General features: G+C 40.3%; 2 protein-coding genes and 1 long non-coding RNA gene across 4 annotated transcripts in view; 1 reads left to right on the top strand and 2 right to left on the bottom strand.

Moving 5' to 3' along the window:
* The window catches only part of LOC141779383 (F-actin-uncapping protein LRRC16A-like), a 76,544-nt gene extending 56,500 nt beyond the window's left edge, over nt 1–20,044 (top strand). Inside the window, exons 20-38 of one of the 2 annotated variants that reach the window (XM_074654190.1) lie at nt 580–634; nt 6,213–6,385; nt 7,555–7,623; nt 9,852–9,945; nt 10,115–10,213; nt 10,735–10,863; nt 11,030–11,161; nt 11,643–11,818; nt 11,953–12,040; nt 12,308–12,448; nt 13,877–13,943; nt 14,096–14,322; nt 14,406–14,515; nt 14,679–14,945; nt 15,032–15,242; nt 17,396–17,432; nt 17,608–17,877; nt 18,003–18,152; nt 19,723–20,044. In XM_074654190.1, the coding sequence (XP_074510291.1) occupies nt 580–634; nt 6,213–6,385; nt 7,555–7,623; nt 9,852–9,945; nt 10,115–10,213; nt 10,735–10,863; nt 11,030–11,161; nt 11,643–11,818; nt 11,953–12,040; nt 12,308–12,448; nt 13,877–13,943; nt 14,096–14,322; nt 14,406–14,515; nt 14,679–14,945; nt 15,032–15,242; nt 17,396–17,432; nt 17,608–17,877; nt 18,003–18,152; nt 19,723–19,901 (2,674 nt within the window). In that variant the 3' untranslated portion in view covers nt 19,902–20,044. Of the gene's footprint in view, nt 1–579; nt 635–6,212; nt 6,386–7,554; nt 7,624–9,851; nt 9,946–10,114; nt 10,214–10,734; nt 10,864–11,029; nt 11,162–11,642; nt 11,819–11,952; nt 12,041–12,307; nt 12,449–13,876; nt 13,944–14,095; nt 14,323–14,405; nt 14,516–14,678; nt 14,946–15,031; nt 15,243–17,395; nt 17,433–17,604; nt 17,878–18,002; nt 18,153–19,722 lie in introns of both variants that reach the window. The other variant, XM_074654189.1, reaches the window with a different exon arrangement.
* Nucleotides 1–20,945, bottom strand: part of mal2 (mal, T cell differentiation protein 2) — a 321,233-nt gene that overhangs the window by 173,866 nt on the left and 126,422 nt on the right. The gene's annotated exons all lie outside the window — the stretch shown is intronic.
* On the bottom strand, nt 9,781–19,829 carry LOC141779385 (uncharacterized). Its single transcript, XR_012596276.1, has 3 exons — nt 19,687–19,829; nt 10,771–10,855; nt 9,781–9,916 (listed from the first exon to the last, which is right to left on the bottom strand). It is a non-coding gene; the product is annotated as an uncharacterized LOC141779385 (long non-coding RNA).

Below are 20,945 nucleotides of genomic sequence, written 5' to 3'. Positions count from 1 at the left end.
CACGGGTGCTACTGCAGTCATTTCATTCATCGTACAAACCCTTTTTTTCATAGCACCTGCGACATATAAGTCACACTCTGCAGCCCTACAGTACAGAACTCCTCTTGTACTGTGCACAGCTGACGTGTACAGTACGGGGCTGTGAGAGAAACCTTAGTGGTTAGGCCTGGGTTGGGTTTGGTTGTGGCTTAGCATGACCTAGCTTGGTTTATTGTGGATGACCAAAGACTGCTCTATCAGATGCCATTTACAAACCAACATCAAATAGACGGCAGGGTTTGATCTTACAAATGCCACATGGCACTGAAGTCTGTCTTCTTCCCTGAGGACTGTAGTTGTCAAACCACAGACAGTACATAGAAGTACATAGTGACGTGGTCAAGATGACCAGAGATCTACAAAGAGTTGTATTCAAGATGGAATGGCACAGTAACGAAACAGTATATTCTGTAGATGTTTCTATACTTGAGGATATAGAAAAATGTGCAGTGCAGTTTTCAATATATTGCCCTCTCAGTGTGATCATCATGTTAACGCTGTCTCATTTTTTTCTTCCTGTCTTTCTTCTGCCTGACTCAGAAACCTTGCTCCAGTGTTGGACAGCCTGGTCCATATGATTCAGGAGGAGGAGTCGGTGAGTCTTTAATTTCCTTCTCTGTCTGCCTTTTGTGAGGGTCATCGTCCTCCAAACAGATGCTTCAGTTTCAAAACCTGTATCAGCGAGCGTACAGCTTTAAGCAAATCACTGAATCTCCACCAGCTGCTCTACAACTGACCTCTGACCTCTCTATCGGAGGGTGGTGTGATATAATCACCCTGCCGTGATCAATAAAGTATCACATTAAACTGAAACCATTTGGTTTATGAGGGCTGTACTCAAATGCTATTCCACTCATATAAAGGTATCAGATGCATAAAGTACTACAGCACCACAAAGGGAAACCACCAAAGTACATTACATCTTGGAAACGACTTACAGGATTATGACCCGAGTAATTAAACTGACCAATACAATGGCTTTTCATTATGTATTACTGTCTGCTGATGATCACCATCTCTATTCAGAATTCAAAAATTACCCAGGGATGATAGCTTTGCCTGTCTATCAGTGTAGATAATCATTTAGATATTATTAGATGCCGGCTAAGCTATCATTTTCTTCCTTTCTGCAGAAAACCTGCAGTGAAATAAAGTGATATTCTCCAGCTTCTATCTATCTCCCTTCCTCTCTGTCCCTCAATCCATCTCATCTCATTTTATCTCTCTCTCCATCATGGGAGCTGTAACAAATTTTGCCCCGGTGTCTGCCCTTTTTTGTCTCCCACAGAGGCCGATGTGCTAGATTGATGGTCCTATTGAGCCGCTCTGTGCTGGATTGGTTTCTCGGTGCTTGTAGTCAGTGTGTGTGTGTGTGTGTGTGTGTGTGTGTGTGTGTGTGTGTGTGTGTGTGTGTGTGTGTGTGTGTGTGTGTGTCATTATGTGCATGAGAAGATAGTGTTTGTGAATGAGCTGGTTATCTGGCTGTGCAGGTGGGATACAAAGAGAGAAGGAAAGGAGGGAGAGACTTATTAATGGTGATATGCAGAGGTTAAAGGTGGAGGGTCAAAGGATTTTCATTAGGGGTGGATAGTAAGGAATAAAAATAATACAGGGAAGGAAGGGAATGTGGCAGAGGATGTAGTTTTTTGTTACTTACTTAGGACAGCTGATGGGTCTGGGGGCTGTTTTGAATGGGCGAAGGGGCGACAGAATAAGACTTCTGACATTCAGCTGCCTCCCCATGGTCTGGAGGCGGCCAAAGAAGGGTCACCACTGCCGAAAAAGAAAAAAAGGGAACATTAAAAAAGACAAAATCGATTGGATCATCAACCACCCCTGCCAGGAAAACTGTATTTATTTCTCCCTCTCTCTTTTTTTTTCTTTCTTTCTCCTCTTAACACAGTCGGGTTTAGAAGGTGGGGCGGCTGTGGCTCAGAGGTAGAGCACGTCGCCCCACAATCGGAAGGTCGTTGGTTTGTGTGTCTCAAGTGTCCTTGAGCAGGATACTGAACCCTAAATTGCTCCCGAAGGCTGAAAGAGTATTTAGATTAGATCCTGATGGGCAGGTTGGCACCTTGCATGGCAGCCTCTGCCATCAGTGTATAAATGTGTGTGTGAATGGGTGAATGCTGACATGTATTGTAAATCACTTTGAGTGGTCGGAAGACTTGAAAGCACTATATAAATGCAAGTCCATTTACCATTTAGAAGGCAACCCACAAAATGCAAAACCTGCTTTACTAAATTAATATATATATATATATATATATATATATATATATATAAATATAAAAAGACAGCTGATCTAAGAGTAGGGCTTGTTGAAGAAGCTGTGGTGCGTGGATTTCTATGGACCGGGGATGTAAAGGGTGCACTGTGTGTTTAGTGTGTGTCTCAGTGTAATGGAGAGAAGTGTAACCAGTCTCTTGGGTATCTTTCAACCAGAGCCAATGTGCAAACACAGATAAGGGAAGGCCTGTTAGACTTTCAAATTTTATCCAGCAGCACATTTTTCCTCTTCCTCCTGTGTATAGCTACAGTAGGAACACACAATAATGATGACAACACATAAACACACAGACACAGCTCCAGGCAGCACATGTACCTTGTTGTGATTCTGTGTCCTGGCCTGAATCCAGACAGATAGACCTGAGATACCTTATTATGGCTGCCAGAATATAAACAGATACACAAACTGTATTCAGTGTTTCAGAGAATATTGATATACCTCTCACATTTGTACGGAAACGAGCGCAAATTCGCATATTTCGGTGATAAACAAACAACATATATTAGACACTTTTTTAATCTGCAAATCTGCCGTCATTGACCACCGAATGTAATTCTAATATATCAATTCCTTACTCAAACTACAGCACATGCAAAACCACAGACCAAAACTCTTTGATAGTAATTATCAGGCCATGCTTGTGAATATTATGGTTTGTTATGGCTGTAAGAAATCTGTAAAAACCTAAATTTCACCACCACAAAGTTGGAGAAGAAGATGCAGAAGAGGTGGAGCGCATGTGAAAGGGGAAGACAATTGAGAAGAACGACTGTACAACCCCAATTTCTCCTACGACAACAATAATAATAACAATTCTTTAGTATTTGAGAAAGAGAAATCAGTAAGAGCACCTTCTTCCACTCCACCGAGCTAGTGCGGTCTGTATTGGAGAGATAGGATGTTTTATTGCTGCCCACACACACTGCAGGATAAATGAGTTTCATCTGAATAAACGCAGTTCATCATTTTACGGACATTCGTTAAATAGATTAATTTGTCTCTGTTATAAGGTCACTTTTATTTGCGTGTCTTGGGTTACAATTTCTCATTTTCTTGGTTTTATTAAACAAGACGTGTACGCATACCTAGAGTAATGATTTCACAATTTTAGTGATTAATAAGGGCTGAGAATCCGAGCTGCTGAAAGTCATTTGCTTCATCCACAGGAAGGGACAGGACTTATAATTACTTTTGTATAATTCCCTTCCTTTACATTAACTGCTACAACCAGATGATATTAGTGCACTGGTTTTCTGTTCTACATTAGGACATTTTTATTCTTGTTTAGCTGTTAGAAACCCAGTGATAAAGATCTTGTTTTCTACTTTACATCACTGCAGAATGAATTAGCCGCCGCAGCTTCTGGTCCATAAACTTGTACCTATTTAAATTTGCATGTTTAATGTCTGCTCGGTGCCCCAAAGGAGCACATGCAGGCAGTAAATAATTCTCTCTGCATCCTCAGACAAGACATAAAAAAGTAATTTTCTTCTTTTATAACCATGTTGATGCTATTCCTCCACACATACAAAATAATGTGTCTATAAAATGCCCCTCACTTTATGACACTCCTTCAAAGACAAAAGCTTCACTAGAGACAAACTCCCACGTGTCTTGCAGTGCTGTATGCTTTTGCATCTGTGTGCACTGTTAAGATGTTAATCCATGTGGAGGCGAGAGTCTCCTACTCAGAATCATATTTAGATTTTGTCCTGTTGGAGATGTCTCTCTGGAAGCCATAATTTCCACACTGGATTTTGTTACTTTTTCAGGTAGCTGCAAATCCACCAACAAGATCAGTTATTAAAATAAATCATCAAACCATTCCCACCCAAGTACACATAGTCTCTTCTGTATATGTGCTGCAGTTCATGGACTGAATGCAGCAGTGATGGAAAATAAATAAACTTACTCAAGTACTGTATTTGCATGTAAGTACACTTCTGAGTTACTTGTATTTTACATGAGTATTTAACTTTTATGCTACTTTATATTTCTAGTATTTCAGAGGGAAATATTGAACTTCTTACTCCACTACATATACTTTGCAGATGATGATTTTGAAAATCTATAATTAGCATATAAAATACTGTGTATTGTTACACAGTAAATTAAACCACTCAACAGCTAATAAACTGAGTAAACCACATCCAGCTATGACAATTAAATGCAATTGACATGCTGCTGCATCAATAATAATAATAATGCAATAGTAGAATACTGTATATAATAATACGACACTGACAGAGCCTATTTTGGCTCCACTAGTGCATTCAAAATGTAATAAATAATTTATAATATTTATATATAATTTATAATTTAATTTATAAATAAATACAAATGAGGTGAAATGAAATAAAATTACAAAATATTATATTTATAGATTTATAAATTAATCAATTGAAATTAAATGAAAATAAAAACTAATTGAATAAACAAAATTATATTAAATTATATTCAAAATGAAATTCAAACTAAGTAATTAAAAATAGATAAAAAATAAATAAAATACAAAATTAAATGAAATTAAATATAAAATCACGTTAAAAAAATAAATTAAATAAGAAAATAAATTTTAAACTGAAATTAAGCAAGACATTGATTGACGACTGAATTGTTGTTAGTTATTGGATTTTTTTCGATTTGTTGTTGAGCTGATATGATGAGCAGGTTTTAGGGACTTTGGAGTCCTCTGGATTGCTGCTAACTTTTTTCAGACTTAGGAGCTACCTTTGCTAAATTCTTTGTGAAATATTATTAGATCAAAAACTATGGAGTCCTAAAATTATGACTGATTAATTCGGCCCTTATTTTCCGGTGTCTCTCCTAACTCAGCCAGCTAGGACCTACTGCTTTGCATTGGGTGTGAATGCAGCCTAGTCTCAGCGTGTTTTGTGATGACGGCCCCTGGGAGTCTCCAGCTGTGTAAATGGCATGCATCATAGAGCAGCTCAAATCTGGTGAACAGACGGGCGCTGTTGGACATTTGTAAGCCCTCGTATCGCTCTCACATCACAAAGAAATCCACTTGATCCAGTGCTGAATTTTTCATTTTGCCCTGTGGAGTGACCTGTTTTGAATGATAATACCTCTGACATTTTAGAGAAGTCTCTTGCAAGTCCACTTGATCCTCTGATAAATATTTAATTGGGGTTTTCTCTTTTGCGTCAACAGTCCCTGCAGGAACAGATATAATTAATATCACTGTTATATTTGCAAAAGATGAAGTTGGAGGACAGACATTTTAAAAAAATAAGATTTATAGAAAAAAAAGCTAGATTTATCACCTGGTAATGAGTAATCTAGCTAAAACTGAAGGCAGTAAGTGAATCCTTACAGCTTTTAAATGTGGAAAAAAGTATGCTTTTTAATGTTTTCATTGATTTAAAAAAAAGTTCCAGACACTTTGTAATGATGACAAATTTGTGGTGAGCTCTGTGAGTCATTCCCGGCTGCATGCTCACACTTTCTCTGAGGAGGTGTGGGCAAACTAAGCACCAATGGACAGTGAATAAATTCAAGAACACTTTGGCAGGAAAACATGCTGGCACTGCTCAAAGGAATATTAATGCTCTCAACATCATAAATTATAATATCTTTTGTTAAAGCATGCAGTGAAATACAACAAGGGCCAAGAAAGCTCTTTTTAAATGCTTGCTGGTGATACCAAAGCTAAATAAACAGAGAACTGGAGGGCAGCTCACCAACTCTTTACTCTATTGAACAGATGGCAGATAAACTGAATACAGTCCTGCTTTCATATAACAGTCACAAACACATCAGATATAACAGTCAGAAGATTGTTCTCTTAATATTAACCCTCTCTCAACACCTTTTCCTTTTCTCCTCTTCCCACCCCACTCATACACTTCCTCCTCCCCAGCCCCTCACCTCTCTGTCTCTAGCAGACTCCAGACTGAAGAGTGATCTGACCATCGTTCTGAACGCCCTCGGCAGCAACTCCTCGCTGACCAGGTTAGACATCAGCGGGAACGCCATGGGGGACATGGGAGCCAAGATGTTAGCCAAGGCGCTACAGATCAACTCCAAACTCAGGTGAGTACATGTTCAGGGGTCAAAGGCTATGTCTTGCGATGGGATCACACCACCCGTGACGCTAGATCAGGCCAGGGGCGTAAAGTGGGAGAACTAATGGGCTCTTCCCCACTTCCTACCCCCATACTTCCAGTGCCCTTGCTCTGACCACACCCATCTTCAAACTCAGCCTTCATTTAGATCTCAACTACACACCTGTAAAGTTTCGTGACTGCATCTTGTACAGTTGTGACGCTATTACGGTGACAAAATCTGTCCATAGACAGACATATAAAAACCTAGCAAACTAATCAAAACTGCTTCTGTGGTAGTTCCTGCTCCAGTAGGTGTCTCCTGGACCACATTTTGCCATGATAACACACACCGACTCACAAGGGGAAAACAATACCAGCAATGCTGTTGCGGCTGATAATAAACAATCACGTTGCATCACTAGTTGACCTTTTACTGGCACCAGCCCTGGATTTTGAATACAGCCTTGTCTAAGGTTTCAGATATGTTAAATTTAAACTATTAACTTGGACAAAAATGAAATGGGAACCCTTTAGTTCGACCCCCCTTTTAGCATTTATAAGCACTATGTAATACATTTTTTATAACACACTATAATATAACTGAAAGCAGATATATGCACATTTTTTGTTTATTAATGTACAATTATAATTTCACCTATGAATACATTTTATATTATTACAATTTTGCATTGCATTTTACTGTGTGGTTATTGATTATCTGTTTATACACTAGCCTCCACTTATGGGTAACCACCAAGTTATTGACTTTATTGCATTCATAAATGCTTATGTCTACTTAAACATCCGTAGCGATAAACCATCTATTAAATGATCTATATATTGTCTATGAATGCTAAATAAGCGAGGTTAAAGTAAAGTGTTAACTGATCAAATTACATAAAATATAGACAAAAATAATAAAAGACCACAGTGCGGTTACATACATATAAGTTGCCTTATATTTGACCCTTTATGCACTGAAACCCATACAAATGTTTTTTTTAATGATACAATTATTTTTTAAAAATCACCTCAAAGAACAACAAATGAACTGTGACTGCACCTTCTTGTAAAAAACATCTACCACAACACAGCGTCATATTGCCTCTTGGTCTCTCTGACTTTGTATTACAGTGTGTGTTTGTGTGTGTGCAGGACTGTGATCTGGGATAAGAACAACACCAGCCCTCAGGGTCTTCAGGATGTAGCAGCCGCTCTGGAGAAGTAAGTAGCTCATTGTCTGTATCTGTGTATACGGAGTCCATGTGTGTGTGTGTATGTGACTGTCAGCAGTATATATACACTAGTGTCCTATAGTACATGAAAGCTGCTGTAGGGCATGGATGTGTGGTTGGCTGTTGCAGCCCAGATGTCATTTGGCTTTGTGCAGAGCAGGAGGAAACCTTGAGGTCTGTTTAGAGAGGGAGAGAGGATGAGAGGAAGGAAACCAGAGAGTGACAAACACAGGGAATACGACAACAAAGAAGCAACGGCGGAAGAAAAGATGCTGAGGAAGGGAACGGAAGAGAGCGCAGAACAGATTAAGAGACCAAAACTAGAAGTCGAGACTGATTAAATCTCATTTACGTCTACTGTCTGAATGTTCAATTATCTGTGTGTGTGTGTGTGTGTGCGTGCGTGCGTGCGCGCGTGCGTGCGTGAAAAGACATGTGCATCTCACTAAATTTGCTTCTGGGACACATCTGTACATCCACCTCTCTCTCATCTTCTCTCTCTGTTTATCAAATTCTCCCAGCAGCACATCTACCCATTTCCCCTCCGAGTCTCTGTATTGCATTATTGAAATAACAATTTTTTTTTCTTGCTCCTGTTCTCTATTGTGTTCAGTGCAGCTGTGTGTGTGTGTGTGTGTGTGTGTGTGTGTGTGCATTTTCGCTCCCTTCAGTCAATTTCCTCATGTCTCTTGTGTTCTTTTTTGTCAGAATGTTTTTCATAATGCTCGACGTTACATTCTTCAGAGGTTTCCCCAGACTTTCAATACTGATAAATAATACGTGGGAGTCGGCATTTTCGTATGAACAGAGACAGTATACAAAGTGTCCTATATTCACCAGCATTGAAAGTTACAGTATGAATGCTTTTCAACCATTATAGACATAACATACATTTCAAGGGCATACGGGACCTCATTTAAAGCTTGATAATAATGTGTAGATATGATGTGGCAGCATCACAGTTTGTTCCACATACATGCAATGGGATCAATAGAGAACATTTATATAATAAGTAGAACTGAAACAAATCAATGATTAATTGATCAGTAGATCCGATTGACAACAAAATAAACTATTTTGATGAGTGATTAATCATCATTTTTTTAAGATAACTTGCCAGCATTTGTTCAAACCTCTCCATTATGATTTTTATTGCGAATTTGTTGCTTTTCTTTATCTTATGTGATAGTAAACTGAATATCTTTGGGTTTGTTAACTGGAAAAAAAAACAAGTGATTTGAAGACCTCACCTTGAGTTTAAAGAAAAAATTTAATTCTTGACTATTTTAAATTATAAAACATACAAATAATCAATGAATTGAGAAGGAAATCAGCAGATTAAATCAGTAATGAGAATAAACATTAGCTGCGGCTATAACCCTGGGTGGTGATGGAGGGAGTAGTTCAGTTCAGAGCAGATCTGTGAGATCAAGAGACGAGGGAAGTGAGCAGACGGGTTCATGCAGAAGTCAAATCTTTATTCGTTTTGGGAGCACGTTGCCTGGCGTGGTGCTTTGCTGTGTGCATGTGTTTATGGTGATGCCAGGCATTTCTGAGTAAAGATGAATCAGTTCAGCTTTGAGGTAGAAAACCATCAACATCTGACTCAGCTTCTTGCCTTTACTTTGCCTCCAAACACCGCCATATTCATCCCCCTGTGCCTTCTGCTTTCCATCCGACTGTGTGTCTTCATTTCTCTCTCCTGTCAGTCCTCCATCTCCTCCATCATAATATGAATATTAATATGAATATTAATACTGTGTGGTGACCTCCATTTCATGATCGGTAACCTCTGTAATGGTGCCAGTTCATTGCTCTATAATAGACCAATGTGAGAGCAGCTGAGGGGGCCGGATCATCACGCACATACACACACACATGCAATATGCTGATTGAACCATGACATATAATTACTGTATATGTCATGGTTCAGTAAGCTTAATGGCAGAAAGTTATCCTTAATAAATGAAATATGCGGATACTGACTTATTAATTATGAATGAATGTATCAAGAAAAACCACAAAGTGGCTGCATTTCACTATGTTTACTATTCTACTACAGTGAGTAAAATTACAAACGCTGAACTGTGCATCATATTGCATTATACTATACTACTATACACATCTCTACACATGTCTCTGGCTCTTTCCCCTCCTGTAAACTGTAATGTGAACCAACTGTGGAATAGTAATGCCCTCTGGTTGTGTGTCCATCAGGAACTTCACCATTCGTTTCATGCCCATCCCCATCATCGATGCCTCCCAGGCGCTGAAGGCCAGCCCTGAGAAAACAGAGGACGCCTTGCTAAAGGTATGTTAAAAAATTCTCATTAGGCTCCTCCAGCTGTCCTGTATTAGTGTATAATAGCGTATAAAACACGCTATACTGTATGCAACGATTTCAGGGAAAATCAAACTGTTTTACATTATTATCACTGTGGTTTATTATCATGACGGTTGGCTTTGTGTTTTCCCCTCAGATTGAGAATTATCTGTACAGGAACCATGAAACCAGGAAGTACCTACAGGAACAGGCCTATCGGCTGCAGCAGGGCATCGTGACCACAACAACACAGCAGGTGTGTAAACAAACTGATACAACACACACACACACACACACGCATAGTGATTATTGAATTCATATGCACTATAATCTATACATTTTTGACCAAACTTAATCTATAATTTATAACGTAGCACCAAATACAGTGGGACATTTGATACAAAAGTGTACTAGCTTAACTTTGCACTAACTTTCTATTTAAAGGTCAAGAGTGTTTTGGTCTAGTCTTGAGAAAAGATGTGGCTAAAACATGTTGTTTTTTTTGGGACTAAGACGTTTAAAGCTCATCCTGTGAGATGTGAGTGCAATACTCACATCTCCCTTTTGGTATATTACATTTATATTCTGTGAAAACAAAGCTATGTTTCATTAACCGGTGTGTCTAGCCACTGTAGTTATTACTGTTTACTCATAATACTAATATAACATTTAACCCTAGTGTTTATCATTTAATTTTAGTCAGAAATCTAATACACGTATTAAGCCTTTGACATTCCAAACACAAACTAACTTCCATGTCTTGTTTTTGTCTTTCAGATGATTGACAGGATTTGTGTGAAGGTGCAGGATCACCTGAACTCTCTGAGGAACTCAGAGACGGATGCCATCTTGGAGGACGTCAGGTCAGCGGAGTCCCTCATCAAAGATGCCAGGAACTCTAAAACGGTGAGGAGAGACACACATTACACACACACGGGCCTCACTGGTACATGTCGTGGGTTAAAAGATTCTTAGTTAAGTTATCTAGAAGCTCATTTGGAGATCAGTTATTCCTACATCCTTTCTTTGATTCCTATATCCATCCTATGTTCTCCTCTCTGTGTCTCCCCAGCTGCTCCCTAACCTCTACCACCTCGGATCAGCTGCCAGAGAGGAGGTGAACAGCTCGTCAGTGGGACCCATCCAGGAGAAACTGGAGTCGATGGCTGGGGAGGTGACTAATGTCATGGACCAACAACTACAGGTAGGGTTACAATTTTTACTCCAGCAATGATAAAAAAATGGTTAGTTAAACTATGAATTGTAGCCACAAAAACAATTGACATTAAAATAATTAAGTGATGTTTTATTTTTGTGCCAAAGACGTTAAATCCAATACTCCCAAGGGGTTAAAGTATATAATGTACAGTATTTGTGGTTTACAGGGTCGGTTTGTAATAAATAGAATGAAAACTAGAAAATAGGCACCACCTACAGGCAGAAAACACTAAATCTAAGGAAAAGACTTCAACACACTATAGTTGATTTATTATAATAATCTTTATTTATAGCACTTTTCAAAATCTTAGTTACAAAATGCTTCACACAAGGCACCAAAACAAAATCAGCAAAATATTAAAATGTTAGATTTTATAATAAAACATGTAAAACCAATTTCATATAAAATTAAAAATAAATAAACACACGTTCATCTCCATCCATCTCTTTATCTTCACTCCTTCCAGAGTCTGCTGGAGGCGATGATGGACGCAGCAGAGTCTCTGTGTCCCCATGTGATGAAGAGGAGTAGTCTTCGTCCAGAGCTAATGAAGGCCAGCTCAGCCAAGATGGTCGTACCCAAAAGCTTTGTCACCAGAACCCTCCTGGAGCAGTCTGGGGTGGATATCATCAATAAGATCAGGTGTGTGTTTAATAGTATTATGTACATGTAACTATGGATACCATAGATAAATCACTGAGAACCTTCTGTGGTTGTTTGTTTCTGTTGTCTTGCTTCGCTACCTGACCATCACTCTGTTTCTCCCTCTGCGTCAGTGAGGTGAAACTGAGTCTAGCGTCCTTCCTGTCCGATCGCATCGTTGATGAGATTTTGGAGGCTCTTTCCACATCCCAACTCACTCTGGTAAGATTAAAGTCAACAGAGCTCTCAATTGGTTCATTGATTCATTAACAATGGCTGTTTAAAAATCTAAATTGCGGTAGCATATATAAATCTCTCTGAAACTCCTTTGCATCCTTTTTTTATCCTCCCATTTTTCTGTCAATTCCTCCCTTCTTCTCATCCTCCTTTTTCTCTGTTCACCTTTCTTCCCACTTCTTCTCCCTCTTTCTTCACCTCCTTGCATCCATATCTTCTTCCAACCACCTCTGCTCCCTGGTTTCCTCCCAGGCCGACCACCTGGTGCGGCGAGGTCGCCCCTTGGTGCAGCAGGAGTCGGTGGATCTGGACGTCCCAGAGGAGAAGATTCCTAAACGGGCATCGACGGAGTTACTGGAGGCTGAGAGGCTGGAGGATCTAGAGTCATGCATGGTAGGTTTGGCTGGCAATGTGTATTTTACTGTCCGTGATGTATAATCTAGGTCTCTTCTATTTTCCATGTGACTGGATTTACAGTAAGATTAATTAAAATGCAACCTGGTACATTTAGTATTATTTGACCTTTGTGAAAATGTCATGGGTCTTGAGATGAGGAATGGTTGCTTTTTTACCACGTTTTTATTTGTAGATTTGCTGTAGAAAAGGAGTGTCGGTGTAATAATGTATGCGAGTTATGATGTACAGTAAATGCAGGGTGCAGTCAACAGGAAGCTGCATGTTCTTCTGTCTCTGGTGTCTGCTCTGTTTCTCTGGTGTCTCACTCTTTTCATCTTATATCCCTCTCTGTCCTAATTACCTCTACTTTCTCCTGTTTTACATGAAGCTCTCTTTCATTGTTTGTCTTCGCTAGGCTTTACTGTGTGTTGTCTTTCTTCCTCTTCAATCTTCTTTTCCTCTGTTCTTCCTTCTCTTTCCTCCTTTGCTCCATGGAGATTTTGTGCTGCAGTGTAAGTATTTCTGGACTGTCCCTCTATACTCTACTTCCAATCAACTCTCTGCTCGTCTCACTGTTCTTTCTCTTTTCCATCTCTCGTCGTCACTGTGCCGGCCTGCTACACAAGCTCTCTGTGCTGTAGCTTTATATATAGCACAAAGAGCCTCGCGTATTTAGATATTTGATTCTTAAAACTACAGTATGAGGACGCATTTATCTTCACTTTCTCACTCACTCTCCGAATTATTTAACATTGTTGAATACCGATATTTAAAAATGTATATATTCTTAATGCATCCAGCCACATTGCAATGCTCTGTCTGTCATCATCACCTTGTACATGTGGACCACAGTACAATATAATATGCAACACTGTGTTTACTTTCTACCAATGTATGACGTGAAATACGTTGTATATCTTTCATTACCCCAACAGCTGCCGTAACTCACTCACTTTACATTTTAGGATGCATAATGAAGAAACCTTGTTAACTTTGTTCAAAGTAAGAAGTTCCTGTCAATGTGTAGATCGAAATGTTTGTCATGGCACACACTTTAACCACCAAAGGAAAAATATTATAAGTCATGTGTATCAATCAATACAGATAATTACCTCTACATTTTGTTAATAATATGTTTTGATTAAATCGGATGGTGTTTGGTTTTAGTGCAAATTGGCAGACTATGAAATCTAAGGTAGTTACAAATAAACTGGACAGAATCCTAAATAGGAAACCAGGATCCAACAGCCACAGAGTTAGGAGTTAGAGTATTGCTCGTTTATTTGTTCAGCCAGGATACTCTCTTTTTGAAGAACACGGCTTATCAAAGTTAAACTCGACAGGTCTTGAGCGATAGAAATGACAGTTTTGATATTTTGTTGACAATTACCACAAACTGTATCTGATTATCGGCTCCTCTTTCAGATGACTCCTAAATCCAAGAGGAAGAGCATCCACAGCAGAATGCTTCGGCCAGTGTCTCGTGCCTTTGGTAAGCAGTGTATTTGACATGTTTTGTTTATAGTTTACATGACATTGAGCTGTATTAGAGTCTTTCAAATAATTCCTCAATGTTGATGCTACTTAGACCTGATGATGTTTATCTAATTACAAACTACCTAATGACCAACGTCCAACCTACAGAGATGGAGTTTGACCTGGACAAGGCCCTGGAGGACGTCCCTGTCCATGTGGAGGATAATTCGACTTCATCTCAAACTCCACCTACTCCGTCTCAGGGCCTGCCAAAACTAGAGCACCGACCGCCGGGAGTGATAGTGGAGCTGCCGTCTGAGGAGGAAAAGAAGCTGCAGCACTTCACCAAACTGCGACCCCGACGGAACAAGAAAACGCATTCCAGCAAAATACCTGTGAGTAAAGCTTAGCAGCTTTGCATGGATTTTTCAAGTTGAGTTTAAAACATGCGACCAGATTCTTCAACTTCCTATTTCAGCAAATCAACAGTGCTCCATCTCAGGATGGGGAGCAGAATGGCCTCATGGGAAGGGTGGATGAAGGTGTGGACGAGTTCTTCTCTACAAAAGTCACCAGGATGGACTCCAAGTAAGGATTATGCTTTATTTATATTTTTCTCATGAAGGACTGTCCTGCATTTGAATGTTTTTTTTCCAGTAGAGATTTATTGAAGTGTACTTGTTCCTAATATTTATTGTAATCATCTCTTAAGTTTCTGAAGTATTTTGTCTGTCATTCTTTCTCCTCTCAGACGTTCCAAAAGTTCAGAATCTCACGACGGAGAGAAGAAGAAGAGTAAAGGAGGATTCCTCAACCTCATCAAACGTTCCACCAAATCAGATAAATCCGACAAATCAGATAAATCTGACAAATCAGATAAGTCTGAGAAAAACCATGCGACCCCCCCAGCTTCGGGTACATCCTTAGCCTCTGTAGCCTCAACGCCAGCTTCCATCCCTGAGGAGCCCTCCTCACCAAAGGTGGCAGTAAAGAGCCCAGCACCTGAGTCAAAGTCCAGGTATAGATGAACATTTTCCTGTTATAGAACAACTGATTACTCTGCCACCGATTTCCCTACTGTATTAATTCCTGTCTGTTCCGCAGAGACGCCTCCAGCCGCTCGCAGCCCGCAGACTACAGCAGCAGCTCAGACCGCTCAGAGGAGCTGAGGACGCCGGACTCCATGGACGAGCCCTGGGAGTGTTCAGACGGCAGGGGCAGCCCTCAGGGAGGCAGGCGGTACCCGGGGTTGCAGATAATGGGCAGCGGCCTCCTGGCAGAGATGAAGGCCAAGCAGGAGAGGCGAGCACACAAGGTGAGGTGGTGTGGAGGTGTGAGGTAAAGTTAGGGACTGGTGGGTGATGCAACCATGTGCCAAAAGTCTCCTCAATTAAATACAGAATATCCTGCACCAGCAACATTTGTGTTGGGTCCTAATTTGCGAGGCTTTTTTCCAGACAGTTACAAAAAGAGCTTGACAGTTCATTCTAAGCATTGCAAACAGTAGTTAACAAAATAAACTCAACTCAAGGTTGACTTACTTGCTTCTGTTGGAGCTTTTTAATCACATCACATGGTCCTTTAGATCAAGGTCAACATGGATGAGGTGCTAGAGGTGCAACATCTACAATTCCATAGAAACTGATCAAACTCAATCTGCTGATGAGGACTGTGTGATTTGGTTGAAAGCTCCAGAACAAGTGAGTAAGAGCACCTTGAGTTTAGATTGTTTTATCGGTTAGCAGGCTCTTTTCACATTTGCAAACCATTGCAAAAACAAACACGGCATAAAGGGAAACTAACAAAAAGTGACGATTATAAACTACAACAAAATTGTGAAATCCTACTGTAATATGATCAAATTAAGTTAATAAAAGATTTCAAGCTCAGTAATTGTATGTCTTGCAAGAGATTCAAAAGTTTAGTTATTACCTTTGGACTCAAGCCTAGACTTCCATCTGTAGATCTGGGACTGTAAAAAAGGGTGTTTTATTAAAACGGAGGATATGAACTCTATCATTTAAGCCATTTGTTGATTTAATAATAATTACGAAAAGCAGAGCTTAAACATTTTTCCATGACAAAAACTGAAATAGTCTATTTTTAGGCATTTCCGGACAAACTACAAAAATAAGGTGTATGGTTTTATGATAGTGGTACAGGAGTGAGATACAGAGAGATGCTTCTTTAAATAAGGACCACATTAGATTTCGTTCTGGGGACAAAGCGCTGCAGGTGTTCAGTCTCCACTTGTCATGGCCGTTCTGTTCAACAGGCACTAACTGTGGACTCCAGCTGGGAGAACACACAAAATAAGAAGCATCTGCACACACACACACACACACATACGCAGATGCTGAGACTTGTGTTTATCTTGAGGCTAGTCATTGCACCTGCCAACATGTTGACACAAAAATACAAACAACCCTGATTTTCTGCCAGACGACAAGGTGAGAGGAGGAAGAGGAGGAGGCGGGAGGGAGGGAAGTGCAGAGTGAAAGAGATGGAGGCATGAACAGCCAACGGACAGAATGAAGACAAGAAGGACGGCTGATATGCAAATTCTCTGTCATGACTCACGGCAGGACATAAATGTCATGGGAATATTTCACCTATTTAAAATTCCCACATTCGCCAAGGTGCCTTAAACTACAAATGCTCTCTTTTCTACAACCACATTTTCATTTCCTCAAAAGCTTAAAAAATATGTTTTATATTTATTTTAAATAAATATACTAGTGTGATTCAAGGGGGACAGAATTAGTGAGATAACAAATACAGTATCCCTAGAGTTTAATAAGGGCAACAGCGATGTAAGTCTTTGCAGTGCAGTAACTAGTTGGGGACCTATTATACGTCAAGTGAACACAATTACAGGTGCTAACACCAACACATATTTCAGAGTGCATGTGTGTGTGTGTGTGCACACTAATAGGTTTATGGTGTCTGCAGCATTAGGGGGTTTTCTGACCTTGTATCAGTGGCACTAAAGCTTCTCCTGCCATCTGCTTGTTCTGGCTGGCTTCCAGGTGTGTGTGTGTGTGTGTGTGTGTGTGTGTGTGTGTATGCAGGTTAAACAGAGGGAGCTATTCAGGAGATTATTTAATACAAAGCTGGGGTGTGTGAGCTGGATCCTGAGCATTTTCTAACACAAAGGCGCCCCCTTCTGTTTGAATGTTGCTCGGCAGTGTTACATGTACAGTCAGTACCACAGCACTGCACTGCCTCCAATCATTGTTACAATAAAAGCTTGAAACTAGGAATATACCGTATATATAAATTGACTGCAATGTGAAAAATATGCCAGACTCAAAATGATGCATCTTGACATTTTGTACAATGATTGTACAAGGGCTATTTGTACATACTAGGATTCACAAAAAACGTTAAAAGAAAAAAATATTCCAGCACCGTTCTGTACTCGTGTATATAGTGATACTGATTATTTTGTCCTTGTGTCTCATCCAGTCTTCCAGCCCCGACAGACCTGACAGCAATGCAACAGGTAAGTGTTTTTATCTGTTGAGATAAACATGCAAAAAAGCTGACTATTAATGACAAATGCAGCTGGTCTTGTGGATTATTTTCTTGGGGTCTGTGTTCATACAGTACATCAAAATCATTGTGTTCATGATTTTGAATTTTTTTTAATCTTTAAATTTGTTTTCATGTGTCAGCAGCCAAGCCCCAGCCCGCCACTTCAGAAAGCAGGTCTCCCAGTGGCTCGATTAATAAATCCGACCCTCCGACTGGTTCTCCAGAGAAGAGCCCTCCTCGCGGCGAGACCAAGCCTGACCCGGTGCCTCGTCTCAGGGCTACGTCCTCCTCGAGTTCCCCCGGGGGACCATTGAGTCCCAAACCGCCGGTGCCACAGGGAGCGAAGCCGGCCCTGGCCGCCCGACCCTCCATCGCACAGAAGCCGAGGACCAGCAGCACCAGCAGGAGCATGGGTACAATACTCTGAGCACTGAGGGGATTGTGGCTGCAGCTGATTCAGTCTTTATCTTCTTGTGAGATTGTACGACAGCTGAGACAATATTTGTCTTACGTTGTTTTCTGATCATTTTCCCGACAGACGAGGGCTTAGATTGCCCCAGCAGCGGCGGCGTGTCTTCTAAGGTCACAGGTCTTCCTCTGACGCTGAAGAGGACGGTGTCAGAGAAAGACAAAGAGGGCCAGACCGGTCTGCAGTCAGGAGGCTCTGCCAACAAAACCACTCAGGATGGTGGGTCACAGAATCTTTTGAGTATTTCCACGTAGCCCATCATGCCGTGGTGTTGATGCTTATAAATAAATACATTTTCAACAGCTGATCAAAAATCAAACAGTAATCCTCTTACAAACACATTGGCAGTTGCCTTTTTCTCTCCATCACCCGAAACATGTCCTATTTGACCAGAGCAGGTTTCCCCTCGAGATAGACTGGTACATGTTTGATGTCACTGTCAGAATCTGACAGCAGCATTATCCATTATGTAACAGGCAGCCTGGCAGCTTGGTGATTTTTGTCTGTCTGTATTTTCTCCCTCCGCTCTGATGTTTTTTTATATATTATATCCTCTCCTTTAGGCTTCCTTTCTTCTCTCTGCTCTTCATCCCTTCCCTTTTTTTTTTTTTACTGTATGTTCTCAGTGACACCCTCTGGGGCCTGTCAGAGGCACAACCATCTGATTCATGTTCATGAGCATAATTCCTGCTCTCAGGCAAATGACAATTTCTTCTGAAACCGTTGGCTGCTTGGTTTTGTTGATCCTCCGTAGAAATTTAATAAAATCTGTTGTTTTTTCGTATTCATATCGAATGAGACTTAAAAGCTAGAGGGGGCCGTTTCTGTCTACTCAGTGCAGCCGGTGTAATCTCATAACCTCTGTGCCATTAGAGGGATACTTGGACAACAACACCTTTTTTTAACTTAGAAGACAACCTTTCTTAATCATAATTTGAGATTTAATGATATTGTAACACTAAACTTAGGACATGAATGTCTTCGGGAGATGGACTTTATAATAATTCATAATAAAAAAAAAAGAAAGACAGGCACATTTTTCTCCTTTGTCTAAAAAGCCCTGTACATTTGACAATATGTCCCAGGCGCAAACCAACATAACCTTTGGATCGTTTACCTCATTACAGAGTAAATCAAGATCCAGTAGGTGGCAGTATACACAGAGGAATGTATGTTGAGGAAGATGATCAAGAAGATTCAAATGGCAGTGTGGAGCAGGATCTCTTTTAAGTACTCACTCATCTATCCCAGCATGCAGTGGGTCAGAGTAGGGAACTATTTTGAACAGACCAAGTTGTACTGTATATTTAGGTATCCATTGTTTCTATACATTTGTTTTTCTAATATCATGCACTCTTTGCACATTTGCTGAGCTGTTTTTATCAGCAGGCTGTACTGTATAATAGATATACTGTATGTACACACACTGCTGGTACTACCAGGGAGTTTGCTGCATTTGTCTTGTCTAGGCTGCAGAACAGTTATTTGGCCTTGTGGGGCTGCTCTTTGGAGCCTCAATGCTGAGATGATTCCTAAAAATGCAAATATAAGGTGGAGTTGTTGTGCTTTACATCACTACCTGTTTTAGTTTATGTATCCCAAAGGCTGTAAGGTTGAAAGATGAGCACACTGTTGTAACAGCTACATTCAAAAATAATGCATCATTTCCTTAGTGTCCCTCCCTTCCTCACCTCTTTTTCTTTTCTCTCCTCCCCCCTTTCTCCCCCGTGCTCTAAGCATTGTCATCACGTACTGTCATCTTCATCTTCTCTCTCTCTCTTGTTTTCAGTGAGGGTTGGGTCTGTGTCGGATTCTGTTCAGCGACCCAGCCGTCTCCGGACCAACTCTGAGGATCATGGCTCCTTGAAGACCAAGGAGCAATCTCCAAACCCAGACAAGGACAAGGGAGCGCGCAAGAAGTCCTCAGACTCTGGGGAGGAGGCAGACAAAGACTTTATTTTGATATGAGTAAGACACATTCACAGCAAAAAACCTGTTAACAAGCCTCACATGTTTTCCTTTAGAAAAGCAACTAAGGGGGAATATAATCAATATATTTATATTAGAGGTTGTACCCGCAGGTTCTGTCTGACCGCAAAAATACAAATCATGTTTGGTTTGTAGGAAGACCTGCTGTAGTATCAGGCAATACACAGTTTCAAATTAAAGTTTGGTTATCTATGATAAAAACTAACACTTGAGGGGTAAAATCCTCAGTAAACTTTTCAGTCACATCATGTCACCTAGTAAACCAAACTGTGCTAAGTCTCCTAAGAGCTTCCTTCTCACAAACAGCCTTTCCTCCTTTTTTCCATTCCTACTCTCTGCTGTCAGGTGAAAATCTCATGTCTCTAGAAGAAAAACCTTTTCAGGATTTGAGGAAATGGTTCCTGGGGGTGATCGAGCATATTCATCCAATGAAAAAAAAGATGCTTTCAGGAACCAGCAGACTTTTATTGCAAAAGATAGAGAGAGAGAGAGAGAGACTGAAACTATGAGTGTACATTGAAAAAAAATCTCTTTCTTTGACTAATAATCTAACATCTTCTTGCTATTTGTCGCAGTAGCTCGTCTCCCAGGGACCAAACACATGTAACAATAATACCAGGATCACTGTACTGTACTTGAACTCAACCATACGACCAGACCAGGACCCAGTGGCATTTTTTTCCCTTCAATATATTTGTATAGATTTTTCTATATGCTATTTTCAGTATGCGCAGGTTACTTTTCTCCGGACTTCAGAGGTGACTGAATCCATTATGCAATTCAACTTTTTTTTTTTTTCAGGAAAATACAGGTTCAGCTGAGAATCTCAGCCTACCATAAATCACAAAATACACATTCGATGTAGCTTGCCTCACAGCAAAACTACAACCGACTCTGAGAGGAGACGAACTGGACTGAAGGATAGCTATAGACTATAATATCATACATCCCACCTGTTTGTCTCTGTGTGGGAGAGTTGGAGTGACCATATGAAGTGTTGCTTTGAGAGGACTGTGGTACACT

This window comes from Sebastes fasciatus, chromosome 12 (assembly GCF_043250625.1).
Source record: "Sebastes fasciatus isolate fSebFas1 chromosome 12, fSebFas1.pri, whole genome shotgun sequence".
In the NCBI taxonomy this organism is placed as follows: domain Eukaryota; kingdom Metazoa; phylum Chordata; class Actinopteri; order Perciformes; family Sebastidae; genus Sebastes; species Sebastes fasciatus.
This window is presented reverse-complemented; position numbering and strand designations above follow the sequence as displayed.